Source organism: Schistosoma haematobium, chromosome ZW (genome assembly GCF_000699445.3).
Source record: "Schistosoma haematobium chromosome ZW, whole genome shotgun sequence".
In the NCBI taxonomy this organism is placed as follows: Eukaryota; Metazoa; Platyhelminthes; class Trematoda; order Strigeidida; family Schistosomatidae; genus Schistosoma; species Schistosoma haematobium.
In genome coordinates, this window is record NC_067195.1 from 88,958,049 (window position 1) to 88,982,872 (window position 24,824).

The 24,824-nt window shown below is 34.8% G+C and overlaps 2 protein-coding genes across 2 annotated transcripts; one reads left to right on the forward strand and one right to left on the reverse strand.

Annotated features, from left to right (window-relative positions):
• The first annotated feature begins 149 nt into the window (after positions 1-149).
• Positions 150-24,078, forward strand: MS3_00004701 (uncharacterized protein). The gene is made up of 3 exons (XM_051212670.1): positions 150-1,518; positions 18,767-19,086; positions 23,312-24,078. Exon 1 carries the CDS (start codon positions 339-341, stop codon positions 978-980), a length of 642 nt encoding a protein of 213 aa, XP_051072857.1. The 5' UTR covers positions 150-338; the 3' UTR covers positions 981-1,518; positions 18,767-19,086; positions 23,312-24,078.
• On the reverse strand, positions 7,456-8,487 carry SYT16_3 (synaptotagmin). Its single transcript, XM_012943388.2, has one exon. It carries the CDS (start codon positions 8,470-8,472, stop codon positions 7,552-7,554), a length of 921 nt encoding a protein of 306 aa, XP_012798842.1. The 5' UTR covers positions 8,473-8,487; the 3' UTR covers positions 7,456-7,551.
• Positions 24,079-24,824: the final 746 nt, after the last annotated feature.

Below are 24,824 nucleotides of genomic sequence, written 5' to 3' on the forward strand. Positions count from 1 at the left end.
ATGAAATCGATTTTATATATGTGCGTGTATGTGTGTGCGTGTGTGTATGTGTGTATCAATCTGATAAAAGTGCTATACTAACCAATTGATTGATTATCAGTATTGGTAATAAGTTCAAGTGAATGGAAATGTTGAAGTCAAACATTGAAGTAACTATAAACATGTTTCATCTTCTATACAAAAAGATTTAGGGAGAGGAACAAGTGTTGATATACTGGAAAGAAGGACATCTCATCAAGATTCCAAAGACAGGAGATCTGAGCAAATGTGAAAACTACAGAGGTATTACACTACTGTCAATACCAGGGAAGGTCTTCAACAGATTGTTACTAGACTGAATGAAAGACTCAGTAGACGCCCAACTTCGAGATCAACAAGCTGGATTCCGTAAACATCAATGGTGCAAAGACCAAATTGAGTGGAACTCGTCACTGCACATCAACTTCATTGACAATGAGAAGGCGTTCGACAGTGTAGATAGAAGAACATTATGGAAAATTCTTCGACACTACGGAGTTTCTCAGAAGATTGCCAATATTATCCGGAACTCATACGACGGACTACAGTGCAAAGTAGTGCATGGAGGACAGCTGACAGATGCATTCCAAGTAAGGACCGGAGTCAGACAAGGCTGTTTACTCTCTCCATTCCTCTTTCTTCTGGTGGTCGACTGGATTATGAAGACCTCGACATCTGAAGGAAAACACGGAATACAGTGGACAGCTCAGAACCAATTAGACGATCTGGACTTCGCAGATGACCTAGCCCTCCTATCACGTACACGTGAACAGATTCAGATAAAGACAGCCAATGTAGCAGCAGCCTCTGCATCAGTAGGCCTCAACATACACAAGGGGAAAACCAAAGGAAGAACAGCAATCCAATCACTCTTGATGATGAAACACTGGAAGATGTGGAATCCTTCACATACCTGGTCAGCAGCATCATCGATGAACAAGGAGGTTCAGATGCAGACGTAAAGGCAAGGATTGACAAATCACTATTGAACAATATATGCAACTCAAAACAACAGTCTATCAACCAATATCAAAGTCATAATCTTCAATACGAACGTCAAAACAGTTGGTTCTACCGTACGGAGCTGAAACTTGGAGAACTACTACAACCATCATCAAGAAGGTACAAATATTTATAAATAGCTGTCTACGCAAGATACTCAACATCCAATGGCCGGATACTATCAGCAACAGCCTTCTGTGGGAAAGAACAAACCAGCTTTGAGCTGAAGAAGAAATTAGGAAAAGACGACGGGAATGGATGGGACATTCATTACGCAAATCAACAAACTGCATCTTGAGGCAATCGCCAACTTGGAATCCTGAAAGGAAGCGGAAAAGACGAAGGCCGAAGAACACATTAGGTCAGGAAATAGAAGCAGATATGAGAAGGATGGATAACAACTAGAAAGAGCTGGAAAGGAATGCTCAGGACAGGGTTGGATGGAGAATACTGGTGAGCGGCCTATGCTTTTTCACGAGGAGTAACAGGAGTATATAAGTAAGTAAGTATTGAAATTTTCTAAGTAAATAACTTTCAATTACAAACTAATATTTTCCCTTTTCCAATTTATTTTAAAATTTGTTTCCATGATAACATTATTTGTAAATTCTGTAGGTATATGTATTTCCAAAATTATTTGTGTTATTCACTTGGTGCTGTTTTACTTGTATCTTCCGATTGTTCTTTAAGACTGAAATTCATCAGTTTCTTGTTGACATATGTACATCCGGTAGGACTATAATTTATGGGCGACCTTTGAACGACGCTGAGGTGACCTTCAGTATGTCCACCTAACATCCAGGATCAAATGAGGGTTATAAACGAGTGTGAGAAATTGAAATTCAGATTTACAGTTGATGGTTAGGGTTAGGAATTGGATTCAGGGTTTTCATGACACACTGACATCAGCTATAATGCCAAGACGCTATTTAGCCAAATGGATGGGTGAATTTCACGCCAAAATCCGAGACCTGTTATCTTATATGTGATTGGTTCGTCCATAAATTATAGCCACGTCGTGCATCCTGTGCTGACTACATCGATATTGCCTTAAGTCACAAACTCTGTAAGCAAAGATGGATAGTGGTTAGCAGTGGAATCCAGTTTGACGCGCGTTTCGTCCTATTTGGGACTCGTCAGCTGGATATACCTACATCCCAGAGTTGATGTTCATTCTAGGACTGAGTTGTGTTCTTATGGCCAGTTAATTCTCACGTGATGCGATCACGAAATAGAACACTGACATACTGACCAGGTCAATGATGCATAAACCCGTATGAGGAGTCCAGAGTCAATTGGAGCACCGAGATTGTAGCTTCTCTCTTAACCCAGCCGGCTTAGTCTGAAGTGCTAATATCAGCATCCGATATACGAATCATGTATATCAGACATAATAGGTTTATTTATTAACAAAGCAGACCGCACCATACCGTAAAACAGAAAATAACAATTATACAAGATCAAGCCAAAAAGTGGATATGTTTGTGAGAGATTGTTACAAATAAATTGAGAATACCTTAAGAATAATGAATCGTATAATAATAGTCAATAGATCAAATAAAAGCTCATAACATAAAGAACATGAATACACATATAATATGGTTACCCAATAGTCATGCAAAACTTACTACATACTTACTTACTTACATACTCCTGTTACTTATCGTGGAAGATCGTAGGCCACTCACCACCATTCTTTATCCAACCCTGTCCTGAACAATCATTTCCAGCTCCTTTCAGTTGTTATCCATCCTTTTCATATCTGCTTTTATTTCCTGACCTAATGTGTTCTTCGGCCTTCCCCTTTTCCGCTTCCCTTCACGATTCCAAGTTGGCGATTGTCTTGTGATGCAGTTTGGTGATTTGCGTAATGTATGTCCGATCCATTTCTGTCGTCTCCTCATAACTTATTCCTCTTCTGGAAGCTAGTTTGTTCTCTCCCACAGAAGGCTGTTCCTGATGGTATCCACCAATGAATGTTGAGTATCTTGCGTAAAAAACTATTTATGAATACTTGTATACTTGTATATAACTCAGGTAGCGAACCCTACCCAGTCATACCGTATACAATTCCAAATTTCGGATGTAACATTCTGGTTAGCGTTTTTTTAGCGAGTTAGTTTTCTACTGGATGAGGTCGCTAACCCCATGCTCAACCCTCCTCCTTTGCCGTGGCTTGGGACCGGCAGTAACTCAAGAAGAGCTACAGGCGGAATTAGTCATAAAATTAGAATATATATAATAATAGTCCACAAATAGATCCTAGAGGTTACTATTCACTTATTCTTCGTCCGAATATAACAATTTGTTGTGACGTTCTCGGAGAAAAACTTAAAGTGGGTTTTCTCTAAAGATTAATATCATTTGAGGAAGATCAAGAACACCGGATAGTTGTTTTATCCTGCTTTAGTCATTTTTAGCAGTACGCAACTAGACTCAGAACTTTGAAGTTATATGATAAGAGAGCATTTCTTATACACCAGGGAGTGTTTGAATCTATGGATGTAAATTTTCAGTTGGAAACATCTTGACAATCGTTAATTTCATAACTATTTTTAATGATACATTCATTTAAAATAAAACTCACTTTTAATCTTAATTAGTTAATTCACATCATTCAATTTATTATATATACGTCGGTTACTGAAATGAAATGATATTCTGGAAATAATTAAAACAACTATGACAATTCACTTGGTATTGTTTGGCTTGTATCTTCCCATTGAGGTTTAAGACTTCAATTGATCAATCTGTTATTGGCATATGTGCATACTGTGCGTATGCCTCGATATTGCCTTAATTCACAAGCTTTTTGTAAGCAGTCATGGATATTAGCTAGAAGTGGAATCCAGGACGTGCGATTCGTCCTAATTGGGACTCGTCAGCTGGATGTACCTGCGTCTCAGAGTTGATGTCCACTCTGGGACACGAACCCAGTACCATCCGCTTAAAACGCTACGCGTTATCCACTCAGCTACTGAGTCCTGATAGCCACTATGACAATTTACAGGCATGATCAGATTCATACAGAAAGCAATATTACATGTAAAGAACATGTCTGTGACGTATTTTTGTGTGACTATAAATATCGATTCACGCTTGGTGAAACTGGTGTTCGTTCACACGCCATATCCACTGTACGTCATTTCACTTCAATCTCTTCACTTCTGCAATTTTCTACCTGGATCAACGATTGTATGAAATATACGTATTCGAAATTCATTCTCATATTTAACTTATTTAAATCCGTTATACACCAACGCAAGTGAAGTCGATAATTTTATACGAGAATTGACAATATGTATATTTCAAGAACAATCATCATACGATCTAACTGGATTCAGATTTAAAACTACTAAAGGTTCACAAATTGTTTTGACGGAACTTTTGCCACAAACACTACAACAAGGTGAATCAGTGACTCCTTATCGTCAAATCAAACAGTTTCATTCTAAACCGTGTATCTATATGAATAAATTTACTAGTAAATTTTAAAGACTGAAATAATGACAGGTAATCTGTCTTTAAGCGCCGTAACTTGGAATCCTGAAGGGAAGAGGAAAAGAGGAAGGCCTAAGAACACATTACGTCGGATAATAGAGGCAGATATGAAAAGGATGAGTAACAACTGGAAGGAGCTGGAAAGGATTACCCAGGACAGGGTTGGATGGAGAATGCTGGTGAGCGACCTATGCTCCTTCACGAGGATTAACAGGCGTAAGTAAGTAAGTAAATAATCTGTCTTTAAAATTACAATCATCATTTGTTTACTATATCGATGATCATTGCTTCATTGATTCTGTTTTAAGAGCACCTACACTAATAACTACAATCCATTTCACTAGTAAAATCATAAGAACATTAAATTTCAAATCATTGTTATTATTGAGCTCACTTATTATACTTCGATTCCCACAGACTTTTTGATGAGACTATAATATATGGACGAACTAATCAGGTTTATGACAAAATTACTTGCATTTTGGCGCGAAATTTTTTATCCATTTGACTAAATAGCGTTTTGGCATCATAGCTGATGTCAGTTCGTGATGAACACCATAAATCTAGTTTCTTAACCCTAGACTACCATGGAAAACTTAAAAGCCCTGAACAGCCGTTGCGTCCAATTGTGAGAATCCTCAGCAGTGCACATCCATAATACCACCTTATGGGATTCCAATCCGGGAACTAACAGTCTCGCATGTGAACGCTTAATCCATAGACAACTGAGCCGGCCGGCATCCAACGGTGTTAATGTTTAACTTCAACTAATCCACGAAAATGAGCGACACATCCACCACTGTCATCAGTGAGTTACTATCTCGCAACAGATCTGGTTGAACTCCACTAGTCACTGCTCCTCACTAGAACTCCAGGAAGTACACCTTGAAGCCAATCACTAGTGAACATATGTTGATCAGTGCTTCCAGGTTTTCCATGGTGGTCTAGTTTCAATGGACTCATGATCTCAACTATTAAAACTGTTTCGAAGTTTTGATGTCGTAACAGATGCTCATGTTTACTACTTTTCACATATAACATTGTCTATTTCATTAATACATGGCATCGATAAGCTATTCAGTCTTACTATTTTAGTTGAAGATCTCTTAAACAACTAAATTCTCCGATTACAGTAGGTTCTGTCTTTCGGTTGGGATTTACCGACTCAATTCATAAGAAAGTTATCAGAATCCTTTGATATCATAAACTGAAATGTCTATTTATTTCAAATAAATGATCAAACTGACATGTATAAAAGGTACTTCAAGGAACCCTAATAATCAGTTCAAGCCGCCTAAGATGATTCAACTGATTTTGAAATGATTTCGTTCAATGAATTAAGAAAGAAGGAATTATGATATATCTCTTGAAGTTACATTGAGATAATAGACTATTTTGTCCCACACTTTTATATGTTCGATCTACAAATAATCAGTTTAAGGACTTCAAGATATCTAAGAGTACTCCACCTATGTATTAACTCCCTTATATTGTAGTATAACTAAGCCCGATATTTAGTTACTTAATAAGTGAATAGTCGCATATTATTGCAAAGGTCATGCCTAGTCTATGTTTATTATTTAAAGCGATTAAATTTCAACACTTCTAACCATTTGACGACTAGTAGTTACACTTATAAATGCTACGACTTTCCATAACTTCAGAACAGTGCTCCATTAGAGTATGAAATATTTAATAAGCAATAGAGTGAACACTGTCGGTTAAATCATTTTTGTATAAAGAACCAGTGAAACCTGTTAGTTTGTTCATCAAGTATCTTATTTACCTGATTACTTTGACAGTATTATCTCGAGGATTTAATTATGTCCAACATACCCCTACCCTATCACGATTTGGTTATGTATACATAACACATCCCAACTACAGTCGATGAAGATTTATAACCAAATTAACTAATTTAGCCTCATTCTCCTAGTACTCTCTGCCCAATTTCAACACTGCTCACTTGGTCGTTACGCATTACTCAAGGAATGCTCCAAACACATCTGTAATCGAAATTCACAAGGAAAGAGTATCGTCTTTGTTCAATCTCATGTATCACAACCATTGGGTAATGAGGATGAACTATTGGATAGTAAACTTGTTCTCTAGTCGATAGATGAATTTCTCGCCTATTCCACAGAGACACAGGTTAGAAGTTACCATTCAACTAATTCATCAATTATGATCGGTCTTGGAGATAAAGCAGACCAGTTCTAAATAAGCATTTCGTATTTAGAGAGAGATATTCATCTTAAACAGGATTTCACTGCTACTCAAAAGGAACTGAAACAATTCAATGTCTTTACTAAGTTTTCCAAGTCGATTAGTGAACGTCGTAATCGCGGACAAATCTTTTCAAAGTTGTTCAATGCTACAGGAATTTCTAAAGTTTTAAAAGTGGTGTCGGAAACTCTTCAAATTAAAATTAACGCCAAGAGAAATTCAGCTAAATAATTTTTTTTAGCCGTATCATTTGTTTTGTAGGAATATAAATGATCTTATCGTTAGTTAAATCCTCTAAATGACCAAGTCGTTTGTGTAACGTTCCAAATTATAATATAAGAATCGATTGGTTCATCACGATAGACAAGCTCAACCACTACGTCAAAGTAGCAACAATCGGTAGAGAGTATTGGACTAAAAGGTTCATTGATTCATTTGACAGATTATCTTTTGACAGTATTTATTGACGTACGTAGATGAAAAATAGAAAATACTATGAATCAGATTATCAATTATTATCTGACTCATAAAATCCAACACAAAAGGTTCATTAGAATGTTGGTATTTCATGTGGAAGTACTACTACGAAATCAGATCCACCTTTCGATGATATTGAATTCCCTATTTATCAAAATATGTCAAGTCATCAACTTACATAAATACAATCACACTCAACATTATAAATCAAACACAGGTAATGAAACAAAATTGTTTATGATATTTTATTGAGAAATAAACATGACTTGAAAAGGTTAATTGAAAATGTGTCTCGTTACTTTAACCAGTTAGATCCATATACACTTACTAGCTAAAAGTTGATCTTCTTGTACTGTTATATATGCTTGTGGTCCCTAGTGTTGGGTAATTTAGATTGCCGCCTGATGGTGTAGTTGGTCTGTATCCACGAAAAGTTGCTTTATTCAATGCTTGATAGTTCGGAATCAAGTAAGATAAGGACATTTGTCTTCTATAAGAATTAAAAGGTCGTCTGATAAACATGTTTGGAGTATAAATCGATGTTTGCTGATTAGGTTGGAATCCAGTGTACCTATTTTGTCGAATAATGTCTACCGGTGGCCCGAGGCTAGATCTTTGTGGAGGAAAGTTGGTTTGTTGTGTTATGAAGGCATTTGGGTAACTAGTTGAAAGTGAATTCCTTCTATTCTGATATGGAACAGATGCAGCGTAACTAGGAGTCAGAAGTCGTCTTCGTGGTGGTGAATGGTGGTGAAAACTTAAGGTATTCGATTGATGTGGCACGTTCCAACCTGTATACAATTGAGTGTTCCACATCGTTTGACCAGGTGATACATATTCATTTCGTCTATTGTCAAATCCACTTATTTGGTGAATCCATGTCTCTAATTCATCATCTTCTAGATCATTGTCTATCGGAAATGTATTTTGTGCTGTTCTCAATGGTATAACGTATGCCACAGATTCATCATCAGAACGAAGAACTCTATATCCATTCCCACCAACAACTGGATTTAAGCCAAATGAATTTGAAACTTTATTTTGATAAGTTGGTGATTGGTTCCTAACAATATCAAATATATTAGTTGGTTCTGGAACCTCCTGCCACTGATCGTTAGTTGATATATAATTAACTGAAGAACTTTGATATGCAGGATTTGATAAGGTAACTGGTGCATAGATTTGTTGAATAGCTAGTAGAAAGATAACAACATGGAAGAAATTCAACTGATCACTATACTGTAACATATTAATTGATCGAATAAATTAATGATCGAATCAACTGGATTTGTGATCAGTGATCAAGATCTATTTGATTGATTTGAATTAAATTCTTGTAAAATTAATCGATTGAAATTGATCAGATTAATGCTCAAAACATATGACTTAGATCAATCTAATGAGTAGTTACATTGAAATGAATATCAAGCTGTATGTCATCATTAAAGGTTTCCTTCAGACTGAACGTACACCGTGAACTTAACAAGTATTGAGTATTGTAAAATAGTTTTTTTTTATCTCATTATAATCAGTACATTCTTATTCTAGGTCATACAAGTCATATATATCTGTGTAGTTACAGTTTACTTATAGTTAAGAGCTGAGTTTATTCAAGGTTCTGATAGAACGATCGACTTTTATGGGCTACTAATTTCCAGAATGAATGAATGAATGCATCTCAACTGATATCGTCATGTAATTGTAAAAAAATGTATGTTATTCCTGGAGTTGTACTTCATCGCACTCAGTGTACGTAGGTTTAATTGACTACTGTTCATTTCAAGTTATAGATATCGAACGAATGAACTAATCTGTAGCCAATGATTGATTAATGACTTATGCGACACTACAAAGAGGTTAAATAAATCAATGTAAAGATGTAGGAAGGGTATTCTTCGGAGTCTATGCTACCAAAATGTTGTCCCGCCCATGTTTTTGATTTCATAGGATACTACATTAACATCTCACAGCAGTTGTTATTGTTCACTAACTGAAATTAATTAGGGTATCGATCAAATTTTTCTCACTAGATTTCATACCTCTCAAACCTACATTTCTCCTAAAACCGAAGCTTTTGTATGTTTATCAAATCGCTTCGAAAGATGGTAAATACAGTCCTGCAACTTATCAGCTATTTATAAAATGTCGTCTAAAACCTACAACATGAAATGGTATTTGAATAATCATTTTCATCTTATTTATTTGTATGACCTAATCTATCTACTTGCAAGTAGTCCATAACGTTTTGATAAAGTTTACTATCGAAATGAAATATTTTTTGAGTTCTAGATGAAAAGTAAGTGGATCCTAATGATGATTGGATATGTATTGCTACTTATTAGACCATGAATCCCCTTCTGTAAAATAAGAAAAACGGTCATTATGAAGTAGATATCACACTAATATTGCCTTCTAAATGGCTCTGTACATTAAACTCAATGATAAAATAAAATCACAGGGTGTCGGAACGAAAAGTTACCAACGTTACTTATTACTGGAATGAGTTTTAAATGTCAGTCAGTCAATCAGCTACAATGTGGGACTAGGCACATATATGCATCGATCCAAGTTGCCATACCTCATTAGCACAACAAGATGGACCACGAATTTATGAAAGTAGTTAATTTAGAGGTAATAATATATAAAAGGAAGATTACAATAAGGATATAGTACAGGAAGAAAGGATTAGTTCGTAGAAAGAAAGACATGAAGCGATTTTAATCCCATAGATTAAGGGAAGACAGAGATTATATACGCCTACGCCATTGTGATCGATTCTGAGCCATATCACACAGAGTCTCCAACCATTGATTACGATAGTCATACGGACCCCAATCAAGTAGTCTACATGTAATAACATGGCTCAATCTAGAGGTTGGTGACTTCATGGACTGATGTCACGTTTTGGTTTGGCCGCCCCTAACATTCTTCCAACCATCCCCAACACTAGTGATTTTTAAATGATTGTAACTTTAATCAAGAAAAGATGCAGAAATGTATGAAGTTTTTATCATGGTCTAATATTATCTGGGAAACAGTTGAGAACCAGTACTTAATGGACAGTCATTTAAATTTAGTATTTCTCAAGTGTTATTTATGTTAACTAAATTAACTTGATGATGATTTATGTTATCAACCAAGTCAATTAACACATAGTGTTACTTATTTACGTATGTTGCTCCTAATGGAGTATAGGCCGCCGACCAGTATTCTCCAACCCACTCTGTCCTAGGCAACATGTAGTCATTATCCAATTAATACGTTTATTAATCAGATATTATACTTTTCTTTTACTCTTTTTTTAGAAAATATAGAATTAGATTAATTGTAGACTTAACAATGATGATCATCAATTAAAATGATAAAACAAAGTTAAATATGTACTTAAACCCTAGTCATTAAACGATTAATTAAGTCGGTAGATCCGATAAAAAGATATTGTTTAATGCAATTAATCCCTTTTATCAATTTCCATAGGGTAACGAGAAGATGGAGTTGATCTGAAGAAAAAAACAACAACACTGTGATGTATTTACGCTATACATTTCGAACAATCATTAACAATACACATAGTTGCTATCGAAATTGTCAAGCATGAATTCTTAGATTTATAGAGAAGCCTTGGCTATTCGTACATTTATCACTACCCCTCCCCTACTTTATGTGTACAAAAAACAATTTGTATCAGAAGGGGTTTTGTGGAGATTGGAGTGATTTCTACAGTTGAGATCATGAGTCAATTGAAGCTGAACGGCCGTTTCGTTCTATTGTGAGACCCCTTAGCAGTGCTCATCCACGACCCCGACTCGCAGGATTCCAACCCAGGACCTATCAGCCTCGAACGTGAGCGTTTAACCATTAGACCACTGAGCTGGCCGCCATCCAACGGTGTTAATGTCTAACTTCAACTAATCCACGAAATTGAGCGACACATCCACCATTGTCATCAGTGAGTTACTATCTTACAACAGACCTGGTTGAACTCCACTGGTTATTGCTTCTCACTAGAACTCCAGGATATATCTCTTGAACCCAGTCACTAGTGAGCATATGTTGATTAGTATCAGAAGGGGTTTTGTGGAGATTGTAGTAATCTCAACTGTTGAAAAAACAATTGGTCATATCCTTAAATTTGTCTTAGTAATCCTTAAGTTATTTTATAGCCTAAAGTAATGATACAGTTTCTTATTGTTTCTATATGTTGATTTTTTCTCTCCTTTATTAGTTTGTTTACTTGAACCTTCAGTTAATTGACCTTTAATAGTAATAAAATGCTTTGAGAAGTATATGTGTGACCTAAAAGATATTATTATCATAAAGTACTTTACAATTTTTACTTTTATTACTATCAAATACAGTACAAACTTAGTGATAATATTTCTATATATTGATACTCATGGTTTTGCTATTGAATACAGTTATATAAAATTGTCAGAAACTCTTTCTTGCAAGGATGGTTGTGCATCATCTTAGATGAAACTATTATATATCGGGTGACATCATTTCACAAGTGAAATACGGCTTGACAACCGGAAAACGTTGGTATATGAAGATGTGGGCATAGTAATAGTTATTTACACTTCCAGTCTCTGACCATGGCCTACTGGTTTCCGTTTATGGTCAAGACAACGAACCTGCAAAACATACTAAGAGCGGATTTATGGCTTTTGGTTTTTCAACTTGCTTTCACGCACCACGTAATACATTCAAGTAATCTGTTAATGTTGTATGGTATAATTTCAATAACGAATCTTCTGCAAGAGATTGATAACATCTCTGACCTGGTCCTATGTTGTTAGGTACCTAGGTCTCATAATTCTTTCAAATGAATCACATGTACCGACAACAACTGGACACTCAGTATTAGTTTGACTTGTTAACATGAAAGGGTTATTTTTCATACTATAGATAATAACAAACGGTTCTCGATAAAAAAACACTTATCCTAGTGCCGACATCTACAAGAAAATTATTTTATTTACTTATTTATTTAAACACATAAACATTGGTACAGGGAGGCACCAAATACATATGCGCTACATAAATCATTCGATTTGTGTGAGGGCTGGGATACTGCCCGGATGCCGAGAGCAAAGCAAGTGGTTTTCTTAGGAGGCCACACTCCGAGCCTTTGACCTAAATGTCTGACCCACAAGGCAACAGAGCATTGTGAGGATATGCAGTCCCATGGTAGCCGGTGACCAACGATTGGTTCATACGCCATTTGTTCCCTCAGGATACTGGAGCCCTTGTGCAACATTGATTTGGTTTGGGGTCCGGTTAAAGCGCCGGACATTCCCTTTTCGTCCTCTCAACTTCGTAAACAACACCCCCGCCACGAGAAGGCAATGAGTAAGAAGTCCATGGCAGAGGCTGTACACGCGTGGCCGTGTGAGAGCATTTCGAGAGGGAGGGCGAACCCACCCCACTCTCGACCATACTACGGCATTCGGGGGCCTACTCAAAAGAAAATGGATCAACATTTTATGATACAAAACACTTAAACATATCGAAAGGAATACATTGACATGAGTATTCCTAGGAAGAATCGAGAAAGCATAGCTTATTCAAAAGAAATAACTCAAACATTCATAGAATCAAATAAAATTACAGAAATTCGACTCAATGAAAGATTAAAATACTTCAGCAACACATAGAATCAGTCAAGTAGACCACCATTATTCACAAAATGAAGGAAATCATAATTCATTGTGATTGGTTGATAAGTGAATTGTCGAAATTAGGAAACCGGAATTAAGTTTATTTACAACGATCCCTATTTAGTGATCGGTAAGTTTAGTTGCACTTCCTCTTCATCTATAATAAAAGTCTTTAAAAAAAACATTCATTGATTGCCGGTATATTTACTTAGTTTTGTTTTAAGTGAATAAAACTGTGAAAGATTTACTAGTCATAAATGATTTATAATGGAAATTGTTAAACTTTATAGTAAATAATCAAGTATGTATTGAAAATGCAAGTTTGTTGTTTTTTGGCGAGACTATAATTCATGGTCTGCATCAATAAGCCTCAACATACACAAGGGAAAAACCAAGGTCCTCAAATACAACACCAACCAAGTCACACTTGATGGTGAAACTCTGGAAGATGTAGAATCCTTCACATATCTGGTCAGCAGCATCATCGATGAACAAGGAGGTTCAGATGAAGACGTAAAGGCGAGGATTGGCGAATCAGGGAGAGCATTCCTACAATTGAACAACATATGCAACTCAAAACAACAGTCTGTCAACCAATATCAAACTCACAATCTTCAATACGAACGTCAATACAGTTAGTTCTACTGTATGGAGCTGAAACTTGGAGAACTACAACAACCACCATCAATAAGGTACAAATATTTATAAATGGTTGTCTACGCAAGATACTAAACACTCATTGGTGGATACCATCAGCAACAGCCTTTTTTGGGAGAGAACAAACCAGCTTCCAGATGAAGAGGGAATTAGGAAAAGACGACGGGAATGGATAGGATATACATTACGCAAATCACCAAACTGCATCACGAGGCAAGCACTAACTTGGAATCCTGAATGGAAGCGGAAAAGAGGAAGGCCGAAGAACACATTAGGTCGGGAAATAGAAGCAGATATGAAAAGGATGGATAACAACTGGAAGGAGCTGGAAAGAATTGTTCAGGACAGGGTTGAATGAATAATGTTGGTGAGTGGCTTATGCTATTTCACGAGCAGTAACAGGCGTAAGTAAGTAAGTAATAATTAATGAACGAATCAATCAGATAAAAGATAACAGGTCTCAGATTTTGGCAATAAATTCACTCATTCACTCGGTTAACTAGAGTTTTGGCATTATAGCTGATGTTACTGTTCGTGATAAAAACCCTAAATCTAATTCCTAACCCTAATCAACACAGAAGTTTATGATCCATATTTGGTCGTGGTTATTAGGTGGACACTCTCAAAGTCAGTCTGACGTCACTCAAAGGTCGTCCATAAATGATAGTCTCACTATCTTTTTTTTCAATATGAAATTTATGTTGTAAAGATAAGATAAAGAAAATTTTGTTAATCTGTTTGGTATATTTATTAAAATTCATCAATAAAAGATTTCAAATAATTGAGTAAAATAAACTCTCACTTTATAAATAAGTTGCATCCTCAAACCAACTGGCTACAATCTCACAGTTGGTTACTTATTTACTTACTTACTCCTATTACTCCTAATGGAGCATAGTCTGCCGAACAGCATTCGACAACACTTTATGTCCTCGACCTTCCTTTCTAATTCTATACAATTGTTATTCATTCTTCTCATGACTGTATCCATTTCTCAGTGTATTGTGTTCATTGGTCTTCCTCTTCTCTTTTATTAAGCCTTGAGGATTGAGAGTGAGGGCATGTCTTGTGATGTAGTTGATTGCTTTCCTCAATATGTGTCCTATCCACTTCCAACACTTCTTTCAGATTTCTTCCTCCACTGGAATCTGGTTTGTTCTCTCCCACAATAGGTTGTTGCTGATAATGTCTGATGAACGATTACTTAAATCAAAAGAATTGAGTTATATGTACTCAGTGATAGGTTACCAATTAAACTTGAAATTTACTCGAAAGTGATATCCATATATGTATAATTAAATACCAGTTATGATATGTTAGAGGAGATTAATATGAATATGCTAATGAAAAAAAGACTTCATTTATTTGAAGAGGTTTGTTGTTATAATTCTGTAGTCAACTCTTAGAAGAAGCATTCTTTCTAGTCAATCTAAACTAATTTCTTTACGGTCAATGAATTGAGAAAATGATTACTATATTGCACAAAATTGATTCATTTTTAATTGAACAATCAACTATACAAGTAAATCGGTAGTTTCCATGAGATCACTACTTATGTGATGTAAACTACTGATGTCGATAGATATAAGTAGTATGTTTTATCTATCGAAAGTGAAATACCTGAAAGTAAAAGATTAAGAAGATTAAAGAAAGAAGAATGAAAACAGAGAACAATTGCTGTGGAAATGAAAGAACAATGAAGTGTGAGACGATTGACTGACATTTTGTAAATGAAGTATTTACTGTTTGGTTTGATTGTCCTGATTTGTGTTCTCGTCCATTATACTACTACTATTACTACTACTAATGAGAATAACTGTCTTTGATATTTAAGATAAGTTTGTAGAATTTCTCTATGAGTCTTTATTATTAGTTGTCTAATGGACTTATAAGCTATAATATGTAAAGTGGCTTATTATAAAACTTGGATTGTTTCTACTCTCTAGGGTATATTAATGAATTGTATATAAAGAATTGATATTTCCTTTTGAAATATTAAAATAGTTTTGAAAAAAATATCAGTTAACTAGGATGTCAGTCCTATTCTTGATAATAAACTTAACCTGATACACTTGGGAGTTGATGTGACGTGTACGGATTCATCCCCCATTAATAAACTAATAGTTGGTTTAAAGCGAATTAGAAGTGACAGTTATTTGCTTGGGATTTATTGAGATATATATAATTGAAACAGGAACTTTCATTTATAGAATTATTTAGTTAACACACAGTGTACTATGAGAAAAACAAATTGCTTAGAGATAAAGCATCCTGTAACTGTCCTCTATTTATGGATAGTAGTGATTTGAACACAGTTTTTTGAACGATCCCGCCTCACGGGATTCAAACTCAGGACCTTCAGTCTCATGTGTGAACGCTTAACCTCTAGACCACTGAGCCGGCCGGCATCCAACGGTGTTAATGTCTAACCTAAACCGTCTATTGTAATGAGGTAGATACCTGTCTCTATCTGATATATAACAGATAAATTTAGTATTCAGTACCGAAATATGTTCATGTTTCTGTTATACGTAAGCTATTAGATGCTAGGTTCGAATAACAATGAAATAGTGTCTTTTGGATACATTGTAAAACATCAAGTAAGCATAGAGAACAGTATACAAAGAAATGATTATTATATATACAAACTGTACAGATTTCATTCAATCGAATAGACTTTCGTGTGTATATTAGATGAGGTTTCTTTTTAGTTATGTAACCATTATTTGTCTTCCTTTTTTTGAGGATTCCAAACATATTCTGTTATCTAATTACTTATCTCTGACTTATGGGAATTAAAATATATTGAAGAGTAAGAAAATGAATGTCATATGATTTATGTAGTTAATTCATTTCGGTAAGATAAAGCTATATATTGGATTTGTAAACAATGAGATTATGATCGCTAATTGATTTATATGATTATCTCATTTACATAATTTACTTTATTACTTTGAAATGATCAAAAAGAATCATTTGAGCATTTACTTCATCACAGTCATAGGTTAACTAACAGTATGGAGTTGTGCGCGAGACTGAAAGTCCTGAGTTTAAATCCCGCGAGCGGGATGGTGAATCCTCACTGTTGATGTGTCCTACGATAGGATGAAATAGCTGTTCCGTGTTACCAGGTTTTCATTGGTGGTCTAACATCAATCGGTTCATGATCTCGATCATAAGTTAAGTTGATGAATTCCATTTAACATAAAATATATACGAAAAGTCAATTAATTTATTAGAAACATCGACTTTTGTTTTCAATCTTGCAAACATGAACTTTTACCGATTCAATATGAGATTTTATTTTTCTGAGAGAATGGTAAATATTTACATGAATCTTTTATGTAGGCCAGTTATTTAATCGCCATGTAGATCGAACGATGTTGTCGAAAAGGGCTCTCTACAATACACTGAGAAATGGATATAGACATGAGAAGAATGAACAACAATTGTACAGAACTAGAAAGGAAGTCTGAGGACAGAATGGGTTTTCGAATGCTGTTCGGCAGTCTACGCTCGATTGGGAGTAACAAGACTAAATAACTAAGTAATTAAGTAATGTATGCCAATTACATTATCTAATTCTCTTAAATAATATCAATAAACTTTCTTTCCTATTTCGTGATTATAATTAATACATTTCTATGTATTAAAACAACACCAACAACAAAAAGCAAAACAAATTCATATCAAGATGATGAAACATTGGAAAATGAGAAATGAAACTGAATACAAATAAACATTGTCTATCTATGTCTAAGTATTCTTTAATGAGAACAGTGCGAGAGAACAACCCAGATCCCACCAGAGAAAGAAATCTAGAAGAAGCGTTGGAAGTGGATAGGACACACAAATATCTATGTCTAAGTATTCTTTAATGAGAACGCAAAAAAACTAAGAAAAATTTCTACCGAAGAAAAAAAAGGATAGTTTTGTCTAATTTCTGTTTTTCTTTTCTTATCGTCTGAATTATTTTGTTTCTAAGACAAGAGATACATAGAAATAAAATAACTAAAAGCTTTACAATAAACAAAAATTTCAATATTCATTATTGTCATAAATTCAGTTGTTTTTTTGGGGTGGGTTGGTTCTTTTTTTTGTCTCTTGCTCTCATTCTCCCTTCCACCCCTCTCTTTCTCTCTCTCTCTCTCTTTCACTATTTTACAATAACTAACCAATGAATGTTGTGGTATGTAAATGGAAATGAAAAGTTTTTCTCTTTTTGTTTTTTTCCTTTTCGAGGGTAAAACACGTGAAAGTTCTCTCTGAAAAATAATTGATTTTTTTTTGTGTTTTTGTTTTTTTCTTTTTTTGCGTTTTTTCTTCTTTATAGATCTACATTTGAACTAATTCAGAAACGTCGAAATTTCCGATTAGTAGTATAATTTGTTTTGTCTTATTATTATTTTTTTTCTTCAGTCATATGTAGATTAATCTGCGTAAATGACTACATCTGATTAAGTAGTATAAATGATAGTAACATAAAAAAAACAAAACAAAAGAAGAAACTAAACAATCTACTTGAGAATGGGAAAAAAACCCATAAAATAAGAATTATGTATTCAGAAAGGGTTTTGTAGAGATTATAGTAATTTAATAGTTGAGATCATGAGTCAGTTATTGAAATTACTACAATCTCCACAAAACCCTTTCTGATATTCATCAATATATGCTCACTAGTGACTACATTCAAGAAGGATATCCTGGAGCTCTAGTGAGAAGCAGTAACCAGTAGAGTTCAACCAGGTCTGTTGTAAGATAGTAATTCACTGATGACAATGGTGGATGTGTCGTTCAATTTCATGGATTAGTTGAAATTAGACATTAAAACCGTTGGATGCCGGCCGCCTCAGTGGTCTAGAGGTTAAGCGTTCTTGCACGTGATCAATAGGTCATGGGTTCGAATCTCACGAAGTGGGATCATGAATGCACACTTTTGAGGAGTCTTACAATAGGACGAAACGGCCGTTTAGTGCTTCCAGGATTTCCATGGTGATGTAGCTTCAACTGACTCTCATGATCTCAATCAAATAGAATATAATTATATTTGATTGGATATCTCATTGGATATTTCATTAAATGTAAAGCATCAACTGTTTGATAAATCATAAAATACCCGATAACATATTGTACAGCCTACGAAATCTATAAAACAGTATCAGTAAAATGAAGCTAATTTGTCATTAGTGAATATTTTATTCATTACCATTTATCATTTACTTTAGACTAGATTATTTTTTTTCTGGCTAACGTGGAAGAGAACTTACCAGATTCCAGTGGAGGAAGAAATCTGAAAGAAGTGTTGGATGTGGATAGGACACATATTGAGGAAAGCAATCAACTACATCACAAGACAAGCCCTCACTTGCAATCCTCAAGGCTTAATAAAAGAGAAGAGGAAGACCAATGAACACAATACACCGAGAACTGGAGACAGACATGAGAAGAATGAACAACAATCGTATAGAATTATAAAGAAAGGCCGAGGACAGAATAGGTTGTCGAATGCTGGTCGACGGTCTATGTTCCATTGGGAGTAACAAGAGTAAGTCAGCAAGTAAATTAGACTAGATAGTACTATACGCTTAAAATCCTTTGTGAACATGACGCTTAACAACCGTTTTTCATAGCGTATTAGTTATAATAATTAATAACCGATTTATCAATGAAAATAAATCCATCAATCTATAAAATTAGAAATGATATCATCTTAGTTCATTATAGTTTATTTTTTATTTGATTCAACTTTAATCACTTTAACCGAAATGTGTGATGATTACCTTTAACTATAACTTTGTATAGTATAATTTTGAATCAATTAGAGATTATTTGTTTCTATGCAGTTGTATACTACTCATTTCCATATGAACATATCTCAATTGATTTTTAATTATTCAATTTGTGAATTATTGATTTGATCATCATGGATTCATGTTTGTAAATTTTAATCAAATTTTATTGTATCTATTTGTACTTTTCATTTTTATTTTGGTCAAATGGTTACCCTTCTATAATTGACAAAATAATTGGATGAATTGAAAACTTTTACTGAAAAAAAAGAAGAGTAGTTTGTGAAGACTCAATGGTACCTTTTTTGGATTGAGATCACCAACCGACTGATGTTAGACCACCATAGGAAACCTGGAAGCATTGGACGGCCGCCTCTTCCTATTGTGGGACTCCTCAGCAGTGCGCGTCCACGATTCCGCTCGCAGGATTCGAACCCAGGGCCTTCAGTCTCGCACGCGAACGCTTAACCTACTGGACCACTGAACCGTCGAGCACCCAGTGGTGTTAATGTCTAACCTCAATGGTTTCTATTGTCTAATTGTCAAAATATTATAAATTTTAATGTAGCCAAATCTATAGAAACTTTATCACTAAAATAATATAAATAAATAAGTTTCTATCATAAACAAATCATACATTTTGATATGATGGAGAAGATTTGTAGCTCAGATGGATGATTTTGATAGTTTGTTTGTAGAGCTTTCATTGTTCTTCCGAACGACATCATCAACATTTCTACCTGAAGTTTGTGCTGATGATCATGTCGTTCAGAAGAACTATGAATGCTCCATGACCAAATCATCCAGCTCAGAGAACAAAACTTCATCAATAACAAATTATGTATATATATATATATATATATATATATATATATATATATATATATATATATATAGATTGATAGATAGATAGATTGATAGATAGATAGATAGATAGATAGATAGATAGATAGATAGATAGATAGATAGATAGATAGATAGATAGATAGATAGATAGATAGATAGATAGATAGATAGATAGATAGATAGATAGATAGATAGATAGATAGATAGATAGATAGATAGATAGATAGATAGATAGATAGATAGATAGATAGATAGATAGATAGATATAGATATATGAGAATTAAAATTGAAATTCAGCCTAAATACAATACATTAAATACAAATAGATAAGTTTTAGCCGAGGACTCGAACCCAGCACCACTCGCTTCAAACGACATCATGTAGCCTACTTAGTTACTACGTCTAGATAACTTGGGATTATTTCTCAAAGGTGGATCAATGGAATCATGTAATCTCGAAAACAGAATAGTATAAAAACGGATAGTGGAACTTGAAATCACTGAATATTTAGTTCAGTTTTTGAATAGGTAAATTAATCAATTTTATGACATGCGGTAGGTTGAATTTAACCAGTTAAAATAAAGAGATGGAAATGAACTCAAAAAAAAATCAAAAGCTGATATTAATACCCGGGATAGATAAGCAAAACGTTCCGTAAATAAGGCAAAACCAGATTGATAACCAGTTAGGTGAGACTATAATTTATGGACAACCTTTCAGCTAAATTGACTTTGAGAGTGTTCACCTAACATCTGAGACCAAATCAGGGTTATCGACCAGTATGAGAAATCAGAATTATGATTTACAGTTGATGGTTAGGGTTACGAATTGGATTTAGGGTTTTCATCACAAACTGAAACATCAGCTATAATGCCAAAACTTTATGCAGCCAAATGGATGGATGAATTTCACGCCAAAATCAGAGACCTGCAATCTTTTACCTGATTGGTTCGTCCATAAATTGTAGTCTCGCCACCAGTTATATTCAAACATAAATTATTTTCGATAATTATGATATCTATGCAGTGCATAGTACTTTCAATTGCGGATTTGGAAACATTCATTGGATCTTCTATGTAAATCCAACGCCAAAAAGGTGACATTATCAGTTCTGTATATCTAGTTGGATAAAAGTCAGATCATTTTGTATAGTCAACTAATGCACTCAACTAGCTGTACTATCCAAAGTGACTACCCTAGTGACTTCTGATTACTGTAAAAAAAAAAAATATTATTCTATACGTAAGACAATTTTGACAGATTTATAAATTCACTTCAAGTTTATAATAAAGCAAATTACATTGTTGTCTTTCCGAAATGTCACGATATTTTAAGCGTAAAATTCATTTTTATAAAAGCAGGTAATCACAGGTTTATATGTATATTTCTAATTTAGATTTCTATGAACTAACTCCATCTTGAGCCCTTCTTTCTAAATGTCATCAAGTGATACGAATTCTTTAGACGCCCACCTTAAATATAAGGTTTTATGTGTTCTTTGATCTGTCTTCTTTTCATTTCCCTTGAAGATTTTGAGTTATGGTTTACTTTGCTATCTAGTTCAGTGATTTCTTTAATGTGTTCTATCCACCTCAAACGCCTTTTCCTGTCTTCCTGATCAACTGGAAGCTGGTTTGTTCTGTCACAATTGATAATTGCTGATTGTCTCTGGCTAACAGATCGGAAGTATGTTGCTTGGAAAGCTGTTTATAAATACTTGTAATTTCTTAGTGATATCTGTGGTGATTCGCCAACTTTTGGCCTCATACAATAGGATTGTTTTAAATTTGGTGTTCTTTGATAGGTCTTTCAATGTCGAGTGTTCTTCAATTTTAGGAAAGCTGCTCTTATCTTGCCAATCCGTGCCTTTACATTTTTATCAGATCAGTTATGTTTGAAAATGATACTGCCCAAGTATTTGAAGATTTTCACCTCTTTCAGAGCTTCTCCATCGAGTGTGACTAGATTGGTTTTCTCGACGTTGTATTTGAGGGTTTTGCTTTTTCCCTTTTGTATTTTGAAGCCTACTGATGCAGAAGCTGTTGCTACACTGGCTACCTTTACCCGAAGTTGTTGCCGTGTGTAGGATAAGAGAGCTAGGACATCTGTACAGTCCAAATAGTCTAGCTGCATTCAAGTTGTTTTTTGTATTCCTCGCCCCTTCAGATATGAGAGTCTCCATAATCCAGGAAACAACCACAAGAAAGAGAAAAAGTGAGTAAAGAGTTTTATCAGATAGAAGACTTGACCTAAGTTGCATATGTGAACTGCATCCATGGATGACTTTGAAGTTCATTTTGCTTTAGCATTTCATTTAGACGTTGACAATCTTCCCAGGTAAAACGCACTGTCGAAGACGATTCCAAGAGACTCTCCTATCATCCCTGTCGAATGATTTCTAACGATCAAGTAGTTTGATATATGTCGATGAATTTTGTCCAATCTAATTCTCATGATTGATCCATAGCGTGTCGATTTAAGTCGATACGTGGTCGTACCTTATAATACAGCCTGTTTGTGTCAAAGATGGCCTCCCTACTGAATCTTTTCCTGGATTAGGTAACACCCACTTGAAAATCTTTCCTGGTACTGATAGTGATGTGATACCTCTGTAGTTTTCACATTTACTTAGATCTCCTTTCTTCTGTATCTTAATGAAGTATCACTCTTTCCAGCTTGTCAGCACTTGTCCTTGCTTCCAAATCTTACTGAATAGAACGTAGAGCACGTGTGCAGTTACTTATATGTGTAACTTCAGTGCTTCAGCTGGTTTATTGTCAGGTGCTTCTGAATTCCGAAATATCATGGTTCTGTGTTCCATATGTATGTGTAGACGTTCCAAAAACTTTAGAGTACCTAATAACCTTTTGACAACTAATTTGATTTTCGAAAAAGGTCATCACTTTTCCACCCTTTTTAAGGTGAATTCAAATGTTCTCAAATGCATTTAAACTGTAAACTACTGTAGTTGAGTTTGAAGTTTAAATAGTAAAATCTTGAGAGAATAGAATGAGGTTCTGTTATTTGTATTTTACATTTCACCAAGTTGACAGCAAGCATTAGAAAAATATATTTTTAGAAACTTCAGATCGATCTTTAGGTACAGCTACATTCAGTAAAGTTTTCTCTTTTTAGCAAACACATCATCAACTCTGAGTAATTGCCAATGTAAATATTCTGCTACAACAACAACTAATACAATGTTTGATGAAAACAGTGATGAATTATTGAGGATAGAAACAAAGAAATACATAGGAAAAGCTTTAGCTATTCAAAGAACACGAAAATCTACTACCTTAGTTAATTATCCAGTTATCTTGTTCAAAACTTTAAATGATGAGCCTGTTTCGGTCAGATGATAAATGTTCATAGAACATTAAGTTGTAGTGTGGCGTCGAGTCGCTGTTGACTATGATCACCACTACAAGAAGGTTGCGTACCAGATATCAGAAGGTGATTGGAGGTTGTAGCGAGATATATTTGTTGGAGATCTTGTGGTATCGAAAGAATATCGAGATCGTGCCAAAGAAGTACAAGCGAAATCACTGAGCAAACGTGTGTGCAAGGTCACAATCAACGGAAGTAAGTATGTCTTTAGTACAGTTAAACAAACAAGTACAGTGAAACAATCACTGGTACAATTGGTTATAATAATAATAATTGTTTCCATTAAACCAATCGCGTTCTGTTGATAAAAGTAGGTCACCACAAAGTTATTGAGCTTCTTATGGATTCATTTAAGTGTACAAATATTTAATTTAAATTTTAGTATCTACGCAACAAAAAAACAACTCGGAATTTACCAAGTTTAATTGTCGAGTAATTATAAACTTATAAATTCATTGGGTATTGTTTACTTAAATCTTTCTGTTATGACCTTGCGTCTCCCAATTATTTTGTTTTTGCCAAAATCCCCGTCGCCAATTGTTATGACCTTGGATGTCTGACTTTTCGATCACACGACTTATCTACCAATCCGAATACGACTTATACGAATCTTCGCACTAGGCCAACCAATGACGTTCAACCGGTGTGGGCAGTTTAGTGTCCTTATTGGTCCTATGTCCTACGAGCCCTTCCACTTGAGTCCATTAATAGTCCTCGGGAGTTACCTGTAATTTAATCTCCACTCGGACATAACACCTCCCCTTTTTTTTTTGAAAAACCCAACTTTAGATTCTGATTTAAAAAAAAGAATCATATGTGACTTTAAATTCCTCAACATTCTCCTCCTCCTCGAAATAATGTTGGGTCCTTATGGCTCCAAAATACAACTAGTAGGACTTTATTTAAACCATGTTTCTTGTATTGACTGGAGAATCCACTAAAAATGACTAGATGATGATGAACGACCTTTGATCTGAGTTCATTATTTTCAAATTCATTATGAATCTCGTTAGCAGATAACGAGTCATTAAGAAAGTCAACGTCTAACAGAATTAAATTAGATTTTTGGCCATCATTCGACTCAGCTGACATATTTCCCTCATTGTTATAAGAAGTTTCATCAAAATCATATGCATTATTCTGAGAATCAATATCTGGCACACTGTCATTAGAAATGGGATAAGTTGACTCAATATAAAATTCTGTCTTCCGGTGATTTTGAGTAACATCTGGTACAATTTGGTTCATCGTGTTGCTCCAG